This window comes from Clytia hemisphaerica, unplaced genomic scaffold (genome assembly GCF_902728285.1).
Source record: "Clytia hemisphaerica strain Z4C2 unplaced genomic scaffold, Clytia hemisphaerica genome assembly, whole genome shotgun sequence".
NCBI lineage: Eukaryota > Metazoa > Cnidaria > Hydrozoa > Leptothecata > Clytiidae > Clytia > Clytia hemisphaerica.
In genome coordinates this window covers 705,928-723,707 of record NW_027103741.1, presented here as the reverse complement: position 1 = coordinate 723,707, position 17,780 = coordinate 705,928, and the positions used below count along the sequence as shown (strand labels likewise).

The window sequence follows — 17,780 nt, the reverse complement described above, 5'->3', positions numbered from 1 at the left end:
CAGGGCTACATCATGGCTACATCAGGGCTACACAGGGCTACCAAGTTCAGTGAAAAAAAGTCTATACATATCTAAATATCCAGGGCTACAGGGCTACCAAACCTTTTCCAAGCTAAAAGTCCAGGGCTACATCATGGCTACATCAGGGCTACACAGGGCTACCAAGTTCAATGTAGTTTGAACGAAATTATCAATGTTTCAAAGTCTTTCAGTTGAAAATATCGAGTACTTTCGTTATCGTCTCAGTAGAAAAAAAGTCTATACATATCGAAATTTCCAGGGCTACAGGGCTTCCCAACCTTTTTCAAGCTAAAAGTCCAGGGCTACATCATGGCTACATCAGGGCTACACAGGGCTACCAAGTTCAATGTAGTTTGAACGAAATTATCAATGTTTCAAAGTCTTTCAGTTGAAAATATCGAGTACTTTCGTTATCGTCCCAGTAGAAAAAAAGTCTATACACATCGAAATTTCCAGGGCTACAGGGCTCCCAAACCTTTTCCAAGCTAAAACTCCAGGGCTACATCAAGGCTACATCAGGGCTACACAGGGCTACCAAGTTCAGTGAAAAAAGTCAAAACATATCTGAATATCCAGGGCTACAGGGCTACCCAACCTTATCCAAGCTAAAAGTCCAGGGCTACATCATGGCTACATCAGGGCTACACAGGGCTACCAAGTTCAGTGAAAAAAAGTCTATACATATCTAAATATCCAGGGCTACAGGGCTACCAAACCTTTTCCAAGCTAAAAGTCCAGGGCTACATCATGGCTACATCAGGGCTACACAGGGCTACCAAGTTCAATGTAGTTTGAACGAAATTATCAATGTTTCAAAGTCTTTCAGTTGAAAATATCGAGTACTTTCGTTATCGTCTCAGTATAAAAAAAGTCTATACATATCGAAATTTCCAGGGCTACAGGGCTTCCCAACCTTTTTCAAGCTAAAAGTCCAGGGCTACATCATGGCTACATCAGGGCTACACAGGGCTACCAAGTTCAATGTAGTTTGAACAAAATTATCAATGTTTCAAAGTCTTTCAGTTGAAAATATCGAGTACTTTCGTTATCGTCCCAGTAGAAAAAAGTCTATACATATCGAAATTTCCAGGGCTAAAGGGCTTCCCAACCTTTTCCAAGCTAAAAGTCCAGGGCTACATCATGGCTACACAGGGCTACCAAGTTCAGTGAAAAAAAGTCAAAACATATCTAAATATCCAGGGCTACAGGGCTACCCAACCTCTTCCAAGCTAAAAGTCCAGGGCTACATCATGGCTACATCAGGGCTACACAGGGCTACCAAGTTCAATCTAGTTGAACGACATTATCAATGTTTCAAAGTTTCGTAGTCTGTCATCTCAGAATTTATTGCTACTTTTGTTTTAGTTTTGGAAATATCACCTGTTTTCCGTTCTGTGTGAAATTTATTTTGCAAATAGACATACCTTCATTACTGAAGCCAACATTTTCAAAGAACGGTCTGTTGATTCCCGTTTGTCACCACGTGGACATATAAAAGAAATTTGGGACTGGAAACCAGCGGACGCAATCACCTGTCTGATTCCATCTTCAACACCGCCGGTCGCCACCACAACAAAATAAGCCACTCCTTTCTTTATTGTGCTTTGTTCCTCATCTTTCTCTTGTTGTTTATCGAAAATTTTCTTTGACTTCTTATTGTTTTCTGTGCCTGTCAGGCACGAAATTACAAATTCGACACCAGCGATTTGTGCAATCTTCACGTCCATTTCTCGACGTAGTGTCAGTGCTTCACCCTCCTTTGACAAAACGCGCAAACTGATCGTTGGGCATGTTCTTGGAATCTGAAACATATAATGTTTGGTTTATATTAAAAAAACATTTTCAACTGATTAAACTACGAGTCAAAACAGCGAAAGAAATATTATGAATGGCTTTCCTTTTGAATTTTTGCAAACTTAGCAAAACTAACTTGGTGGATCAAAAATTAAATATTTTACAAACTAAATTGACATCTAAAATTGTCTTTGGTGTAAATAGTAGATAGTAGTATTAAGAAAAAAGAGAATGTTTGCAAACTTGCAAACTGACAAAAAACTATAAGAAACATAATTTCACTTACGTTCAAAATAATGTTGCTTTCCAGAGCAGCAATCACCTTTTTGTTCTGCAGGGCATGGCCAGGTTTTCCAGTCATGTTGTAGAATATCGCATACACACACACTCTTTCTCTCTCTTAATGTGTGTTTAGGAATGAAAACACAAAATTTTCGCATCGTTTTATATCGTTTCAACAAAAAATGGTTCCTTTTATAATATATTGTGTTATTCGCGCAGGGAATAGAAAACAATCAAATGGCTTAATGTAGTTGATCTTTGGTCAAACACTGTATTTAGGGAACTCCCAAGGAACATCTATTCAATGAACTTTTTGTTCCCAAAGGAACTTTCTGTTCTTTTTAGTTTTCTTTGAAAGAATAAAATGTTCTCTAAAGAATAGTTTATTCTTTATAACTTCAAAGGTATAGAAAACGTTCCTTTGTTCCTTTTAATATCGAACAAACTGTTCAGATTTTTTTACTGAATAAATTGTTCACCGTTTAGGGAATAAAATGTGTACATAGTGCAAATGAATTTATCGTTCTTTTCTTGTGCTTGTACGAATAGTTCCTTGTCTAGGGAATAAAGTGTTCATAGTGTGTAGGAATTTAGTGTTCTCTCGTTCTTTTTGTGTGTTGGTTACAAAAACGAGTATCATTTTCTTTTAATTAAGATCAATTTGATCTTTGCATTAACTCAAATTGTTCGCTACCGTGGGAATTTTAATTTCCAATCGTACCTCATTGGTGGTATCTGCTACGCGCGCACGTTTCTCATTGGGCATTTTTTTAAAGGGGGTTTGAGAGATGCTTCTCCCTTTTCTAAATCAATGGAAATTTTATATTTCAAACCCCCTAACAGAGTTAAATTTGTAAATTACATAAAAAGGGAAAACTTTGCTCCTTTCATTCACGATGCGTCGCTCAAGGCGACTGCAGGTCAACTGGAAGACTTTAGTTGGTGCCGCTCATGGAAAACGAACGCTAAAATTACGTCCAAATGGGCAAAACTTTTACACTTGTCCAATAAAACTTTGTTTACATGGAGATTTCAAAAGTTGCCGCGGATTGAGAAAACACATAAACGTGAAGCACCCATGGTATTACTATTTTGATGAACAACCCGAGGTTAAACGTGAAGACATGGTTGACACATTTAGAGTTACAAAACGAGCTTGGACTGCCGGTAAGCCGTCTTTTTCACTCGATAAAGGTATAGGATACGATTTTTTGCTCTGGCTTGGAACACCCTGTGGAGGAGGAAAAAGCAACAGAGAGTCCCGGCAAATTGGAAAACGATCAATGAAATATTTTATGCAGGCCATGGGAAACAATGAAAATGACATTGAGCTGACAAACGAATTTGTTGATTGCTGTCTGTCATCAGCTTCAATTTTTATTTCATTTTTGAAAACTTTAGAGACTAATTGGAAGGTTGGTCCTTCAGGTGCATTGAACTACGTGAAAGCTCTTAGTGACTTTATCGATTTTAGAAAGGCAAACGGTGTATCTGATAATACTCTACGTTGCTTTACTGTTGTAGAGGTGTATCTAAGGAGAGCAACTGAAAACCTTCGTAAAAGAAAGAACCTTGATTGTAATCGTAACCTCGATTTGGAAACTCTCATTGCTAGAAATAGTTGGGCTACGTTAGAAGACATGGAGCAAGTCATACCTCATCACATGGGACAGTTCAAAACGATCATCCAAAAGTCTGCCAATAGTGAAGAAGCTAGACTTTTAACAAAAGGCGAACTGGTATTTTGCATTCGATTCATTACCACTTTATTGTTCCTGAGAGTGAAATGTTCAAGACCTATGACTTATCAATTTCTTACCGTCGGAATGGTAAACAAAGCAAGAGGGAATGGTGGATTTGTAGACCAGAGAGAGTTTAAAACAGCATCAAGGTATCAATATTTAATCAAAATAGATCCATTATAATTAATACACCGAATCAAACTTTTCTTAATCAAAGCTATTATAGATCATTACATATCATCATCATGAAAGTAAAAGTTGGCAAATATGTATTTGTGTTGAATATGATGAAAAACAGAAAAAACACAATCATAACATAAAACTCTTTGTTTTATATTTTCAGGTACATTTTTGACACTTTAATCTTATCGGACGACACAATTGAAATAATCGACTTGTATTTGGAACACATAAGACCTCGTTTAAATCCGCAATGTGATTTCTTACTGCTCTCAACAAACGGCACTCAATTTCAGTCACTGACTTCTGCTATGACAATTCTCGTTCATCAAGCAATTGGCAAACACATCAATCCAACACGGTACAGGCAAATAATCGAAACGGAAAGCAGCGAACGACTCAATCTAGAAGAGCAACATTTTATTACTGAGGATCAAAAGCACAGTTCGACAGTTGCAAAGGTACATTACAAGAAGACGCAATCCAGAATCGTTGCAGTCGAAGGAAAGAAATGCATGGACAAGATGACAAAGGAAGCGCGAACGGACGTTAACAAAAACCTGGTAAGCATGTTCAATAACATCTCTTGCTCATTCGACAACGAGGTTCTGAGCCAGAGTCAGCGTATAATAGAGGGAGGAGAACCTAGTTTTCGTGGTTCAAGTTCTCACATCAATCAGACGACAAATCAAACCGAAAGAGATCCGTATCAGCCAATAAGAGAATCACTTGATGAAATTACAGACCTGACAATCACACACACAGTGGAGGGTGAAGATATTGCAATGTCAGCAAACAGCTCTCGTCATGTTTTAGATGTACCAAAAGATAATGTTGTCGTCAAAAGAGAAGTTGCTGAACAACAAGTTACTAAGAGACAAACAAAGAATGTGAAATTTACTAACGAAGAGGATCGTTATTTAAAACAGGGTATCCAAAAGTACGGACGTAAATCCTGGGCCCTGATTTTAAAGGACTTAAGTTTTCAATTTCATCCATCAAGAACTAGAGACTCGTTAAGGGTTAGATCTGACAGTGCCTGTTTTAGAAAACTATTTGATGATGACAGTTGATATTTTTTGTAAGATTTGTAAAATTTGATCAAATTTAATCTAATATTTTTTATTTATAAAAAAATATGTCAAAGAAAAGAACAAATTCGATTAATCCTTAAAAACTAAAACTAAAACTCCAGGGCTACATCAGGGCTACATTATAGGGCTTCTAAGTTCAATTTAGTTTAAATGAGATTATCAATGTTTCCAAGCCTTTCAGTTGAAAATGTAAGACTACTTTCGGTTTCGTCAAAAATGTCACAAATCCTAAATTACCAGGGCTACAGGGCTACCCAACATTTGCCAAGCTAAAATTTCAGGGCTACAACAGGGCTACAACAGGGCTACTCAGGGCTATCCAATTTCAAAGAGCTTTGTTGTCTATCAATTTTCAAAACATGCACAAATGATATTTATTGTAAGCATGTTCTTCTATTTTCAAGAAAGAAAGATTGTTTCTTAGGGTTAAAGGTGTCAGCATAGTCAGCAGATTTAAACCATTGAAATTTGTACACGTCGTCGATCAAAGTTCAATTACAATAAAGGACTGGGGTCTACCTTACCAAAAATCTATAAAATGGGAAACGTTTGAATAAAAAAATCAGTTCATTCTCGTCACATACATCATGAGTGACGTTGTGGTGGTTTCCGAAGACTATGTTACGTCCGAAACAGACAATGAGATACCAGAAAATTTAAAGACTGTGGACGAAATTGTCAAACACATGGGCAGAAAAAAAATCTACAAAGTCAGATTCAAACGAACCACTCCAGCTTGGCTGCTGAGCGATGCAGACGGGAGCGACGCAGAAGTTTCAAAAAAGAAGAAAAAGAAAGCTTCCTGTTGTGATGAAAAGACTGGAGAGAAGGCCAAAATTAAAAACACTTAAAATATGGATATTTGCTGTTTGTTGGATGTTGGATGCATAACTGTTGTTGTTTTAATTTTTTAAATTTTACCCTAAATTTTATTCACTTTGATTTGTGCTATGTAATGTAAATCTCTGTTTCGTAGGTAGCAAATTACTGTTTTGTTATAAATTTTGTGTTTTGTAAATTAAAACAAAATTTCAGGAATTCAGGAATATTGATAAAAGGAGAGAAGTTTTTTCAGAATATTTTCGATCAAAGGTATGCCAAAAAATAAAATAGACAGGTTTTATTAAGATTTAAATCAATTTTCTCTTTACAATGATGTCGAGGTGTCGACGGATCGACTCTAACTCCTTTTCGATCCAAGGGAATGTGTCCAAATAGCCAAGGATGTCAAAGCCGTTCCGAACCCTTCCAGACACCAAAAACCAAGCATCAATAGTCGGAACAGCCCCTCTCCTCGCCAAACCACCATGCCTCATGAAATTGTCATCGAATGTGTTGTAATGCGCAAATGACAATCTTGTTCCTCTGTCAAACCACTTGACGATGAGCCGAGTCATCTCTGCCCAGTATTTTGGTGTATTTATGTCCACGTATCTGAAGATGGTTTTATCATTCTTCTCGGCCTTATGAACAAAATGAGCACGGCTTGTTTTTATGAAGGTCGCCTCAAAATCGATCGATTGCTCACCGTCTAAATGTTGAAAAAGTTCTTTATATATGTATATTATGTCATTATTAAGATAAAAATATAAGAAAGAAGAATAAACAGATTCTTCCCTTCCTGTTTCTAATTCCCTTTCAGATTCAGTTTTCTAAGCATACAAGCCGATGCGCGAACCCTGGTTTCTTTTTTTTAAACTACATTGTTTATGTTGACAATATTTGACTCACCAGACGAAGAAAAATAGTCCAATTGTGCCAAGAGGTAGTTCATCGTCTCGTTGACATCTTTCATTAAACTTTCATGATCTAAAAATGCAGGGAAAAAGGTTAGTAAAAAATCAGCCAGACCAAATGAGGTATTGGACACAACTAATTGAAATTCAAATATTTTGTTGTTTTCATGTACCTAAAATCCGATTGTAACACCATGTATATAATATAATTTACCTTTACGTTCTTTATCCGCTATTGATTCTGCTAACGGCTTTTGGCGTTTTGGTGGTTGTTCTAAATCAATAAAAAGAATGGCACACTTTAGCATCAGAAATTTGTCTCGGTATCCATTTTAGATTCAGATGATTTTTTTATGTTCAGGCCATGTTAGCCACAAGTTTAGGTAGTTTTAGATTATCCATAAGCCTCAAATCACATGTTATGATTGTGGTGTTTGTGAGAGTAAATTGATATATGATATCATTATAATGATATAATATAAAAATATATAATGATATATCTAGATATAAAGTATATCTGTAGTATATTTTGTAAATTACCTTCTTCCGATTCATCCTCGCTACTCTCTTCTATACGTCTCTTCTTTGTGAGCCTTCTTTTCGAGATTCTCTCAAAACGTTTAGCTGAATAAAAGAAAAAAATGTATTAAATTCGAATTAAAAGGTTCATTGTTGGATTTGATACTTAGTCAGCACATGGATGCAGTGCCAATAAATTACACTAGATTTCAAAAGATTATGAGTGAAAAAACTTACTAATGGCACCTTCAGAGCCACTCGAAGGTGAATCGTTGTGCCACTTCGAACATCCTGGTCGATCATTTGTCACCCGTTCGCTGCTCGAGTTCGTCGAAGAACTTGTATTACAATCTGAAAAATAATTGAGCACAACTATGAGACGGTTCCTTTTGGTGAAATCTTGAAAAACCATTGTTCGATTATTGCTACTGGGAATTAGAAATATAATATATTTACCATGATTTTGAGCGTTTTGCTGTTGAGCTTCACAACGTACCCCTGCCAGTTTCATCAAATCTCCTTGTGGCAGACAAAGTGTGATCTAAAAAAATAGAATTACGAATGAAAAATTTGTTTCTATGCCTTAGAATATAAATCCGCCGAGTATCTGTTACCAACTAACACAAATGTTAACTTTGAATTTTACCTTTGGTTGAACGTAGTCGGTGACATCACGGACGAAAAACAGTTCTTTTCTTGCCACGTAACAATTGTATTTCTTCATCTGATCAACCATCCACAGCAAGATTTCGAAGCTGTGATCCAAGATCCACTCTGGAGCGCTTGTGTCCGTCACTGCCAATGGTACCGTGTCCATGTAATTGAGTCTGTCTTCCACGTTCCTCTGATCATCGCCATAATTTGGTTTCGCGTTGCATGTGACGAAAATTCCTTAAAACAGAAAGGACAAGTCTTTTTACAAACAAAAAGTCAGATGCGTTAAAAGCAAAATATGTACTAGAACTGTCACTGTTTACTGCACATAAAGCTTTTCTTGAAAATAACTTTCTTGGCTCACCTGCTTGGTTGTCAACGATTTCAGGTTCTTCATGCTTTCTTGGCACAGTGATTGGACCACCTTGAAGAAGGATTTTGGCTTGATCACCAGCCATGATTTCGGAACTCAACTCGTCGATAAAGATGAATTGAGTGTCACTGTTGATCATAGACATGCCAAAGATCTTTTCCTTTGACAAAGAGGCGATAAATTCAGGATGGGTCAATCCTCTGACAACGTTGACGAACGAGGTTTTTCCTGAATTTTTTGGACCAACCAGTGCCAGCTTTGTTGTCTTTTGTGGTAGCTGAAATGCAAGCAAGCACTGGTAAAATTTGACAATGAATTCCATTTGTTCTTTAATATCTGGAAAACTGTTTTTCACAGCGTCGGCAAAAACACCACCAGTTTTATCCACTTTGTCCGGTACTTCTTTAAATATACGCGGCGAAATGCGTCCTTTATCTGTTGGTTTGTAGGGGCATGACGTGAGAGATCTGCTTGATAGCTTGTAATACAGTCCACCGCTTATTTCGATTATATCGGGATCGAATACAATTTGACTGATTGCCTGAAAATAAAACACGGTTTAATGCAATTAAAATATTTCAGAAATAAAATATTTCATATATCATCATATTCATATTGTTTGGTGAGAGCTCATTTTCACGAGAATCGTAAATTTGGAGTATTTTCCTGAACAATTAAAATCTATTCCAAGAAAATCGAGTTCTTTGTATTTTAATGCAGACTATTACGTTTTGATTTTTTCCTTTTCTTCTGTTTATTGAAGAAGCCAAAACAAAGCCAAGTTTGTTTGTTTGTTAGCTAGCAAAGCTAGAAAAATCGACTATATAGAATCGGTATCGACGTGTATAGAAATAATATGTCTTACATTACATCCAGGGTCGGACAGAATCCCTAGTAATGCCGCCTTGTGTTGCATGATCGCATCTTGGATTTGTGGAATGACAATGATGGAATTAAGATAAGTCTTTGCGCTACCTATTTTGTGATAGGCAAAGTTTGCTGAAAGAAAAGGAGTGAAATGAGTATTAATATCTAGATAATGACTTAGGTGTATAGAAAAGCGTTGGAAAGGTCATTGATAAAAATGTCAAGTATGAAATTACCCTTTTCATACTTCCGGTACACTCTTCCTCGGAAAGCTGCATGATCACCAGACTTCATAGCTTCTCTCAACGACTCCAATGCACGGCCAATTTGTGTTCCTGGCACCCAATTGTCGACGATTTCTTCCCAGGAGTTTGGTGCTCCACAAATGACGTCAAAATGGACACCAGCAGTCCGTAATCTTTCTGCCCAATTTCGTACTAACACAAAATACTTTTGGCAGTAAGTGATAATGTTAGCCGTCCGCTGGCCCAACTCGGTCGCAAGCGATGTGCCAAAAGTTGTTTTGTGATCCTAAAGACAAATGCAAATGGTAAAAAAACAGACGTAAGAAAAAATAAGTCTTGAGACTATCAACATAACAGGGTAGCCTTGTGTAGCCCTGTCATAGCCCAATCGTAGCCTTGGCTTTTTAGGTCGAAGGAGGTTATGTAGCCCTGTAGCCTTGGATTTTCACATCTTCAACAATATTTAGTATTACGTCACAATATTTAAGACTACTTTCGTTTTCGCCCCAGTAAAAAAGTGTCAAAAGTTGTATAGCTCCATTGAACTCAGAAAAACATGAGACTAAATGAAATTAACGGGTAGCCTTGTGTAGCCCTGTCATAGCCCAATCGTAGCCTTGGCTTTTTAGGTCGAAGGAGCTTATGTAGCCCTGTAGCCTTGGATTTTCACATCTTCAACAATATTTAGTATTACGTCACAATATTTAAGACTACTTTCGTTTTCGCCCCAGTAAAAAAGTGTCAAAAGTTGTACAGCTCCATTGAGCTCAGAAAAACATAAGGATAATGAAATAAACGGGTAGCCTTGGGTAGCCCTGTCATAGCCCTGTCGTAGCCTTGGCATTTTAGGTTGAAGGAGCTTATGTAGCCCTGTAGCCTTGGATTTTCACATCTTCAACAATATTTAGTATTACGTCACAATATTAAAGACTACTTTCGTTTTCGACCCACTAGAAAAAGTGCCAAAAGTTGTATAGTTCCATTGAACTCAGAAAAACATAAGACTAATGAAATTAACGGGTAGCCTTGGGTAGCCCTGTCATAGCCCTGTCGTAGCCTTGGCTTTTTAGGTCGATAGAGCTTATGTAGCCCTGTAGCCTTGGATTTTCACATCTTCAACAATATTTAGTATTACGTCACAATATTCAAGACTACTTTCGTTTTCGACCCACTAGAAAAAGGTCAAACATATCTAAATTTCCAGGGCTACAGGGCTACCTAACTTTTTCCAAGCTAAAAGTCCAGGGCTACATCAGGGCTATATTAGGGCTACACAGGGCTACTAAGTTTAATTCAGTTTAAATAAGATATTATCAATGTTTCAAGGTCTTTCTGTTAAAAACTGAAGGTTACTTAATGTTTATTTCCAGGGGAAGTAACACAAATCCAAAATTTCCCCAAATGCTAAAATCCTAAATTTTCAGAGCAAAGGCTGTCTTGATTTTGAAAAAAATATAAAAATATTGAAATAAACAGGTAGCCTTGGGTAGCCCTGTCATAGCCCTGTCGTAGCCTTGGCATTTTAGGTTGAAGGAGCTTATGTAGCCCTGTAGCCTTGGATTTTCACATCTTCAACAATATTTAGTATTACGTCACAATATTCAAGACTACTTTCGTTTTCACCCTAGTAGAAAAGTGCCAAAAGTTGTATAGTTCGCCATTGAACTCAGAAAAACATGAGACTAATGAAATAAACGGGTAGCCTTGGGTAGCCCTGTCATAGCCCTGTCGTAGCCTTGGCTTTTTAGGTCGATGGAGCTTATGTAGCCCTGTAGCCTTGGATTTTCACATCTTCAACAATATTTAGTATTACGTCACAATATTCAAGACTACTTTCGTTTTCGGCCCACTAGAAAAAGGTCAAACATATCTAAATTTCCAGGGCTACATGGCTACCTAACCTTTTCCAAGCTAAAAGTCCAGGGCTACATCAGGGCTATATTAGGGCTACACAGGGCTACTAAGTTTAATTCAGTTTAAATAAAATATTATCAATGTTTCAAGGTCTTTCTGTTAAAAACTTAAGGTTACTTAATGTTTATTTCCAGGGGAAGTAACACAAATCCAAAATTTCCCCAAATGCTAAAATCCTAAATTTTCAGAGCAAAGGCTGTCTTGACTTTGAAAAAAATATAAGGATAATGAAATAAACAGGTAGCCTTGGGTAGCCCTGTCATAGCCCTGTCGTAGCCTTTGCATTTTAGGTTGAAGGAGCTTATGTAGCCCTGTAGCCTTGGATTTTCACATCTTCAACAATATTTAGTATTACGTCACAATATTCAAGACTACTTTCGTTTTCGGCCCACTAGAAAAAGGTCAAACATATCTAAATTTCCAGGGCTACAGGGCTACCTAACCTTTTCCAAGCTAAAAGTCCAGGGCTACATCAGGGCTATATTAGGGCTACACAGGGCTACTAAGTTTAATTCAGTTTAAATAAAATATTATCAATGTTTCAAGGTCTTTCTGTTAAAAACTTAAGGTTACTTAATGTTTATTCCCAGGGGAAGTAACACAAATCCAAAATTTCCCCAAATGCTAAAATCCTAAATTTTCAGAGCAAAGGCTGTCTTGACTTTGAAAAAAATATAAGGATAATGAAATAAACAGGTAGCCTTGGGTAGCCCTGCCATAGCCCTGTCGTAGCCTTGGCATTTTAGGTTGAAGGAGCTTATGTAGCCCTGTAACCTTGGATTTTCACATCTTCAACAATAGTTAGTATTACGTCACAATATTCAAGACTACCTTCGTTTTCGCCCCAGTAGAAAAGTGCCAAAAGTTGTATAGTTCCATTGAACAAAAAAAAACATGAGACTAATGAAATAAACGGGTAGCCTTGCGAAGCCCTGCCATAGCCCTGTTGTAGCCTTGGCTTTTTAGGTTGAAGGAGCTTATATAGCCCTGTAGCCCTGGATTTTCAGATCTTCAACAATATTTAGTATTACGTCACAATATTCAAGACTACTTTCGTTTTCGCCCCACTAGAAAAAGGTCAAAACATATCTAAATATCCAGGGCTACAGGGCTACCTAACCTTTTCCAAGCTAAAAGCCCAGGGCTACATCAGGGCTACATCAGGGCTACACAGGGCTACCAAGGTCAGTGAAAAAAAGTCAAAACATATCTAAATATCCAGGGCTACAGGGCTACCCAACCTTTTCCAAGCTAAAAGTCCAGGGCTACATCATGGCTACATCAGGGCTACACAGGGCTACCAAGTTCAGTGAAAAAAAGTCAAAACATATCTAAATATCCAGGGCTACAGGGCTACCCAACCTTTTCCAAGCTAAAAGTCCAGGGCTACATCATGGCTACATCAGGGCTACACAGGGCTACCAAGGTCAATGTAGTTTGAACGAAATTATCAATGTTTCAAAGTCTTTCAGTTGAAAATATCGAGTACTTTCGTTATCGTCCCAGTAGAAAAAAAGTCTATACATATCGAAATTTCCAGGGCTACAGGGCTTCCCAACCTTTTCCAAGCTAAAAGTCCAGGGCTACATCATGGCTACATCAGGGCTACACAGGGCTACCAAGTTCAGTGAAAAAAAGTCAAAACATATCTAAATTTCCAGGGCTACAGGGCTACCCAACCTTTTCCAAGCTAAAAGTCCAGGGCTACATCATGGCTACATCAGGGCTACACAGGGCTACCAAGTTCAATGTAGTTTGAACGAAATTATCAATGTTTCAAAGTCTTTCAGTTGAAAATATCGAGTACTTTCGTTATCGTCCCAGTAGAAAAAAAGTCTATACATATCGAAATTTCCAGGGCTACTGGGCTACCCAACCTTTTCCAAGCTAAAAGTCCAGGGCTACATCATGGCTACATCAGGGCTACACAGGGCTACCAAGGTCAATGTAGTTTGAACGAAATTATCAATGTTTCAAAGTCTTTCAGTTGAAAATATCGAGTACTTTCGTTATCGTCCCAGTAAAAAAAAAAGTCTATACATATCGAAATTTCCAGGGCTACAGGGCTTCCCAACCTTTTCCAAGCTAAAAGTCCAGGGCTACATCATGGCTACATCAGGGCTACACAGGGCTACCAAGTTCAGTGAAAAAAGTCAAACATATCTAAATATCCAGGGCTACAGGGCTACCCAACCTTTTCCAAGCTAAAAGTCCAGGGCTACATCATGGCTACATCAGGGCTACACAGGGCTACCAAGTTCAATGTAGTTTGAACGAAATTATCAATGTTTCAAAGTCTTTCAGTTGAAAATATCGAGTACTTTCGTTATCGTCCCAGTAGAAAAAAAGTCTATACATATCGAAATTTCCAGGGCTACAGGGCTTCCCAACCTTTTCCAAGCTAAAAGTCCAGGGCTACATCATGGCTACATCAGGGCTACACAGGGCTACCAAGTTCAGTGAAAAAAAGTCAAAACATATCTAAATTTCCAGGGCTACAGGGCTACCTAACCTTATCCAAGCTAAAAGTCCAGGGCTACATCATGGCTACATCAGGGCTACACAGGGCTACCAAGTTCAGTGAAAAAAAGTCAAAACATATCTAAATATCCAGGGCTACCCAACCTTTTCCAAGCTAAAAGTCCAGGGCTACATCATGGCTACATCAGGGCTACACAGGGCTACCAAGTTCAATCTAGTTTGAACGAAATTATCAATGTTTCAAAGTCTTTCAGTTGAAAATATCGAGTACTTTCGTTATCGTCCCAGTAGAAAAAAGTCTATACATATCGAAATTTCCAGGGCTACAGGGCTTCCCAACCTTTTCCAAGCTAAAAGTCCAGGGCTACATCATGGCTACATCAGGGCTACACAGGGCTACCAAGTTCAGTGAAAAAAAGTCAAAACATATCTAAATTTCCAGGGCTACAGGGCTACCCAACCTTTTCCAAGCTAAAAGTCCAGGGCTACATCATGGCTACATCAGGGCTACACAGGGCTACCAAGTTCAATGTAGTTTGAACGAAATTATCAATGTTTCAAAGTCTTTCAGTTGAAAATATCGAGTACTTTCGTTATCGTCCCAGTAGAAAAAAAGTCTATACATATCGAAATTTCCAGGGCTACAGGGCTTCCCAACCTTTTCCAAGCTAAAAGTCCAGGGCTACATCATGGCTACATCAGGGCTACACAGGGCTACCAAGTTCAGTGAAAAAAAGTCAAAACATATCTAAATTTCCAGGGCTACAGGGCTACCCAACCTTTTCCAAGCTAAAAGTCCAGGGCTACATCATGGCTACATCAGGGCTACACAGGGCTACCAAGTTCAATGTAGTTTGAACGAAATTATCAATGTTTCAAAGTCTTTCAGTTGAAAATATCGAGTACTTTCGTTATCGTCCCAGTAGAAAAAAAGTCTATACATATCGAAATTTCCAGGGCTACAGGGCTCCCCAACCTTTTCCAAGCTAAAAGTCCAGGGCTACATCATGGCTACATCAGGGCTACACAGGGCTACCAAGTTCAGTGAAAAAAAGTCAAAACATATCTAAATTTCCAGGGCTACAGGGCTACCTAACCTTATCCAAGCTAAAAGTCCAGGGCTACATCATGGCTACATCAGGGCTACACAGGGCTACCAAGTTCAGTGAAAAAAAGTCAAAACATATCTAAATATCCAGGGCTACCCAACCTTTTCCAAGCTAAAAGTCCAGGGCTACATCATGGCTACATCAGGGCTACACAGGGCTACCAAGTTCAATCTAGTTTGAACGACATTATCAATGTTTCAAAGTTTCGTAGTCTGTCATCTCAGAATTTATTGCTACTCTTGTTTTAGTTTTGGAAATATCACCTGTTTTCCGTTCTGTGTGAAATTTATTTTGCAAATGAACATACCTTCATTACTGAAGCCAACATTTTCAAAGAACGGTCTGTTGATTCCCGTTTGTCACCACGTGGACATATAAAAGAAATTTGAGACTGGAAACCAGCGGACGCAATCACCTGTCTGATTCCATCTTCAACACCGCCGGTCGCCACCACAACAAAATAAGCCACTCCTTTCTTTATTGTGCTTTGTTCCTCATCTTTCTCTTGTTGTTTATCGAAAATTTTCTTTGACTTCTTATTGTTTTCCGTGCCTGTCAGGCACGAAATTACAAATTCGACACCAGCGATTTGTGCAATCTTCACGTCCATTTCTTGACGTAGTGCCAGTGCTTCCCCCTCCTTTGACAAAACGCGCAAACTGATCGTTGGGCATGTTCTTGGAATCTGAAACATATAATATTTGGTTTATATTAAAAAACATATTCAACTGAATAAACTACGAGTCAAAACAGCGAAAGAAATATTATGAATGGCTTTCCTTTTGAATTTTTGAAAAATTAGCAAAACTAACTTGGTGGATCAAAAATTAAATATTTTACAAACTAAATTGAAATCTAAAATTGTCTTTGGTGTAAATAGTAGATAGTAGTATTAAGAAAAAAGAGAATGTTTGCAAACTTGCAAACTGACAAAAAACTATAAGGAACTTAATTTCACTTACGTTCAAAATAATGTTGCTTTCCAGAGCAGCAATCACCTTTTTGTTCTGCAGGGCATGGCCAGGTTTTCCAGTCATGTTGTAGAATATTGCATACACACACACTCTTTCTCTCTCTTAATGTGTGTTTAGGAATGAAAACACAAAATTTTCGCATCCTTTTATATCGTTTCAACAAAAAATGGTTCCTTTTATAATATATTGTGTTATTCGCGCAGGGAATAGAAAACAATCAAATGGCTTAATGTAGCTGTTTTCTATAATATTCCTCATTTTAGGGAATGCGTAGAGAACACAATTTTACAGAACAATTTGGTCCCAAAGGACCATTTTGTTCAATTGTAGTTAATCAATGGAACAATTTGTTAACTTGAGTCCATTTTGTTCCATTGTAAATTGGTATTGACTGCTTTGTTCTCTGTTCCTTTTTAAAGAATTAAATGGACACTATATTTAGACACATTTCAGTCTCTACTAAAGTGATCATTTTGTTCAGTGTTTTTATGGAACTTGTTATTCCACTACTTGCTGGCATATTTTGTTCAATCTATAAAGGGAACAACGCCTTCGTTCTATTGCGTAATTATTACATAAATCATTAGCGCGCAAATTTAAGTGAGAGCACATTGATACGTGGATACAAAATGGCGGCGATTTTTCATTGGTCTAAAAGGAACAGGGGGTAAACTAATACACAATTGAACATTGAACAAAGGAGAAACTTTTTATTCTTAAGATCTGACAAATCAAATTCAGTGTTTTAGCCCCCTATCAATAATGTGAGATTGTTGTCTCTATAAAAACTCTGCAAATCATTCCGAAATCATAAAGACAGATTGACCATGAAGGTCAGTCGAAATCTACTTGTGGATTGGAAATCTCTAGAGGGTGCTGCGCAAGGAAGAAGAAAACTGGAAATTCGACCAAACAACAAAGGTTCGTTTCCATGTCCGTTATTGAAACATTGTTTACATGCTGACTACAAAAGTGCTCGAGGATTGCGCAAACACATCAATAATAAGCATCCTTGGTACTTTTACTTTGATCAACAACCGGAAGTAAAGAAAGAAAACATGTTTGAAGAAGTTCCAACCAATAGGAAAAAAGCATTCACTGCCAAGAAACCTTCATTTTCACTTGAGGAAGGAATCGGCCTTGATTTTATGCAATGGTTGACAACTTCTTGTGGTGGTGGAAAGACTCAAAAAGAAGCACTACAAGTTGGTAAAAGAACAATGAAATACTTTATGCAGGCTATTGGTAATAATGACGACTCTATTGATTTTACTTATGACTTTGTCGATTGTTGTCTTGGATCAGCAAGCATTATCATATCGTTTTTGAAAACTTTAGAAGAATCATGGAAGATGAGCTCCTCCGGTTCATTGAACTATGTTAAAGCTATTGGTGACATGGTAGATTTTAGAAAGGCGAGTGGCGTGTCTGATGCTACTTTGAGGAGTTTTACCATTACTGAAGTTTACATAAGGCGAGCAAAAGAGAACCTCCGAAAGAGAAAGAATGTAGAATGTACTCGAAACTTAGATTTAGAGACCTTAATGGCAAGAGACAGTTGGGCTACAATTGAGGAAATGGAGCAGGTCGTACCATTTCACCTACCAAAATTTAAAGGAGTAATAGAAAATTGTCGACAAAACGGTGTTGTTACAAAAGGTGATTTAGTTTTCTCTACAAGATTTATCACTACCTTATTGTTTCTCAGAGTTAAGTGTACGAGACCAATGACCTTTCAGTACTTGACTGTTAACATGATTAAAAAGGCCAAGGAAAATGAAGGTTTTGTCGATCA

General features: G+C 37.7%; 2 protein-coding genes across 2 annotated transcripts; one reads left to right on the top strand and one right to left on the bottom strand.

Annotated features, from left to right (window-relative positions):
- Positions 1–3,822: 3,822 nt before the first annotated feature.
- LOC136805240 (uncharacterized) lies at positions 3,823–5,103 on the top strand. Its single transcript, XM_067061819.1, has 2 exons — positions 3,823–3,988; positions 4,183–5,103. Exons 1-2 carry the CDS (start codon positions 3,897–3,899, stop codon positions 5,090–5,092), a joined length of 1,002 nt encoding a protein of 333 aa, XP_066917920.1. The 5' UTR covers positions 3,823–3,896; the 3' UTR covers positions 5,093–5,103.
- A 1,111-nt stretch (positions 5,104–6,214) lies between these two features.
- Positions 6,215–16,075, bottom strand: LOC136805239 (uncharacterized). Its single transcript, XM_067061818.1, has 12 exons — positions 15,974–16,075; positions 15,319–15,696; positions 9,499–9,793; positions 9,261–9,394; positions 8,387–8,936; positions 8,015–8,259; positions 7,825–7,909; positions 7,606–7,719; positions 7,390–7,473; positions 7,064–7,123; positions 6,845–6,922; positions 6,215–6,644 (listed from the first exon to the last, which is right to left on the bottom strand). Exons 1-12 carry the CDS (start codon positions 16,046–16,048, stop codon positions 6,244–6,246), a joined length of 2,499 nt encoding a protein of 832 aa, XP_066917919.1. The 5' UTR covers positions 16,049–16,075; the 3' UTR covers positions 6,215–6,243.
- Positions 16,076–17,780: the final 1,705 nt, after the last annotated feature.

Excerpts from the sequence above, each read along its gene's own strand:
- LOC136805240 (XM_067061819.1), top strand. The coding sequence starts at position 3,897 with ATGACTTATCAATTTCTTACCGTCGGAATGGTAAACAAAGCAAGAGGG. Across the intron at positions 3,989-4,182 it reads GAGTTTAAAACAGCATCAAG|GTACATTTTTGACACTTTAA; the intron begins GTATCAATATTT and ends TTATATTTTCAG.
- LOC136805239 (XM_067061818.1), bottom strand. The coding sequence starts at position 16,048 with ATGACTGGAAAACCTGGCCATGCCCTGCAGAACAAAAAGGTGATTGCT. Across the intron at positions 8,937-9,260 it reads TGTCCGACCCTGGATGTAAT|GCAATCAGTCAAATTGTATT; the intron begins GTAAGACATATT and ends TTTTATTTTCAG. Across the intron at positions 6,923-7,063 it reads AGCGGATAAAGAACGTAAAG|ATCATGAAAGTTTAATGAAA; the intron begins GTAAATTATATT and ends CTGCATTTTTAG.